Source organism: Camelina sativa, chromosome 11 (genome assembly GCF_000633955.1).
Source record: "Camelina sativa cultivar DH55 chromosome 11, Cs, whole genome shotgun sequence".
NCBI lineage: Eukaryota > Viridiplantae > Streptophyta > Magnoliopsida > Brassicales > Brassicaceae > Camelina > Camelina sativa.
Genome location: NC_025695.1, coordinates 48,397,280 through 48,399,256, shown reverse-complemented (window position 1 = coordinate 48,399,256; position 1,977 = coordinate 48,397,280). Strand labels below are relative to the sequence as shown.

The following is a 1,977-nucleotide window of genomic DNA, read 5'->3' as shown; positions in this document are numbered from 1 at the left end:
TTAGGCTATAATTTGGTTCTAACCGGACCTATTCTTCTCGTTTGCGACTTTACGTTGATACTCTGCGAAATTTTTTTTTATAATTTTTTTTTGTTTCAACATGTGAAAATGCGTAAGTTTTAATATATGATATTGCGTATGTTTCCACTTTAATATTGAGGTAAACACATTTTTAAAAAGGTAATAAGACACTGGAATGTTTTTACCATTCTCGTCGACTATTCATAACAGTTTAACAACATACAAATAACATTAAAGATGATTACACAAAGAATAATCATTGGCATTGCTTGCTTCAAGTGCATGAACAAAAGAAGAAATCTCTGATCTTCAACGACCATACTCGATACTCACTGCATGTAGTTTCTGGATTATGTGGGTTTTTAGTTTATACCAGCATTTTGTGAAAACCACTAATTCCAAATAATGAAAATAATTTGTTAGCAAACATGTGCCAAAACTTGCAAGTTGCAAAGTTTTTTACCCTTTTTTGTTAAAAGCTCGCAACATTTATGTTTTTACACTAAAAAGATAATGAGTGAGAGACGATAAATACTCAAACATATATAACACAAACAACATGTACATTCTAAGACACTATATCACACATTTTACATTATATGAATTGACGTAGAGATAGATACTGAACCAACATGCACAACAGTACCAAAACAAATCGAGTCAAGGTTCTTTTGAAACATATACAGTACATGCATACCTTACTTAAGATTGATACGGAATGTCTGGAAACATGGAGTCATCAAATAGATGCTGATCAGGCCATTCTACAACATCTGTAATTGCTATTTCTTGGTCATGGCTTGAGGAGGCCTGGTTGCCACCGAAACCATCTACACTCTGAGCACAAGGATCATGAGAAGGCAACATAGTTTGGTTCAAGCTCGGTGGTTCATGGAACCATATTGGAGAACTTTTTTGACTGAAGTGATTATTGTCTATGTTTTTGAGGGATGGGAGGTTGTTGTTGAAGTCTTGAAGATGAGAAGTGAGGAAACCAAGGTCGAGATTGCTGGTATTGGAGTTTTCTTTGATGAGGAGATTGAGAATGTTTAGGTCATTAGGGTTAATGCTGCTACTAGTCATAGGAGGAGGAGGTTGAAGAAGGTATTGGAACAGCTGGAGCCTAGCCATCTCAGCTTGGAGATTCAGTAAAGCTTGTTCTTCAATTGGAACCTGTTGCTGCAGATCAACAAGTCCTCTCAGGTTAGACAGAGACATGAGCTGAGATAAGCTTGAGAAGATATCATCAGTTCTTGGCCGATGGGTCATGGGGTCAAAACCCATCTGGATCAGTTTTTTCTTCAGATGAGTGTTCCAGAAATTCTTGATTTCATTGTCTGTTCTTCCAGGTAAATGGCTTGCAATCATTGACCACCTTATATAATCATTACCGGCAACATTCTAAATGAGTGTCACGAAGCAAGAATAATCCCATATAATATCAAGAATCAGAAGGGTTTTTTACTTGTTGCCAAGAACCGCGTGAAGGTTCAGGATGGTCTCTTCCTCTTCAGCCGAGAATTTTCCTCGCTTAATGTCTGGTCTCAAATAGTTTGTCCATCGTAGCCTACAACTCTTCCCACACCTGTTAAGACCTGCATAGATAGAAACAGATATTCACAATAGACTCATATATATAATCAAACAAAAAACCAGGTTTCATTAACGCGTTAAAGATAGTACCAGCGAGCTTGGGAAGGGCACTCCAGCTGCTATGGCCATGTTTGTGAATATAATTGATGAGTTTATCATCTTCTTCAGGTAACCATGGACCTTTCTTCAGACCAGTTTCATCTGAGCTAGGAGATCTTCCCATGTTTGATCAACTTCTGTATCTAACAACGGTCTCCCTTCTTGTTTTTTACCTTCTCTTTACTAATACTTCTTCAAAGATTTGGTCGCTTGTCTCCTTTCTTCGCAACCACTAACTGCTTCTTATTTCTATATTTATATCAA

The 1,977-nt window shown here is 37.1% G+C and overlaps 1 protein-coding gene across 1 annotated transcript; it reads right to left on the bottom strand.

The window, feature by feature from the left end:
* LOC104727176 (transcription factor MYB39-like) lies at window positions 492-1,968 on the bottom strand. The gene is made up of 3 exons (XM_010446203.2): window positions 1,705-1,968; window positions 1,487-1,616; window positions 492-1,396 (listed from the first exon to the last, which is right to left on the bottom strand). Exons 1-3 carry the CDS (start codon window positions 1,835-1,837, stop codon window positions 724-726), a joined length of 936 nt encoding a protein of 311 aa, XP_010444505.1. The 5' UTR covers window positions 1,838-1,968; the 3' UTR covers window positions 492-723.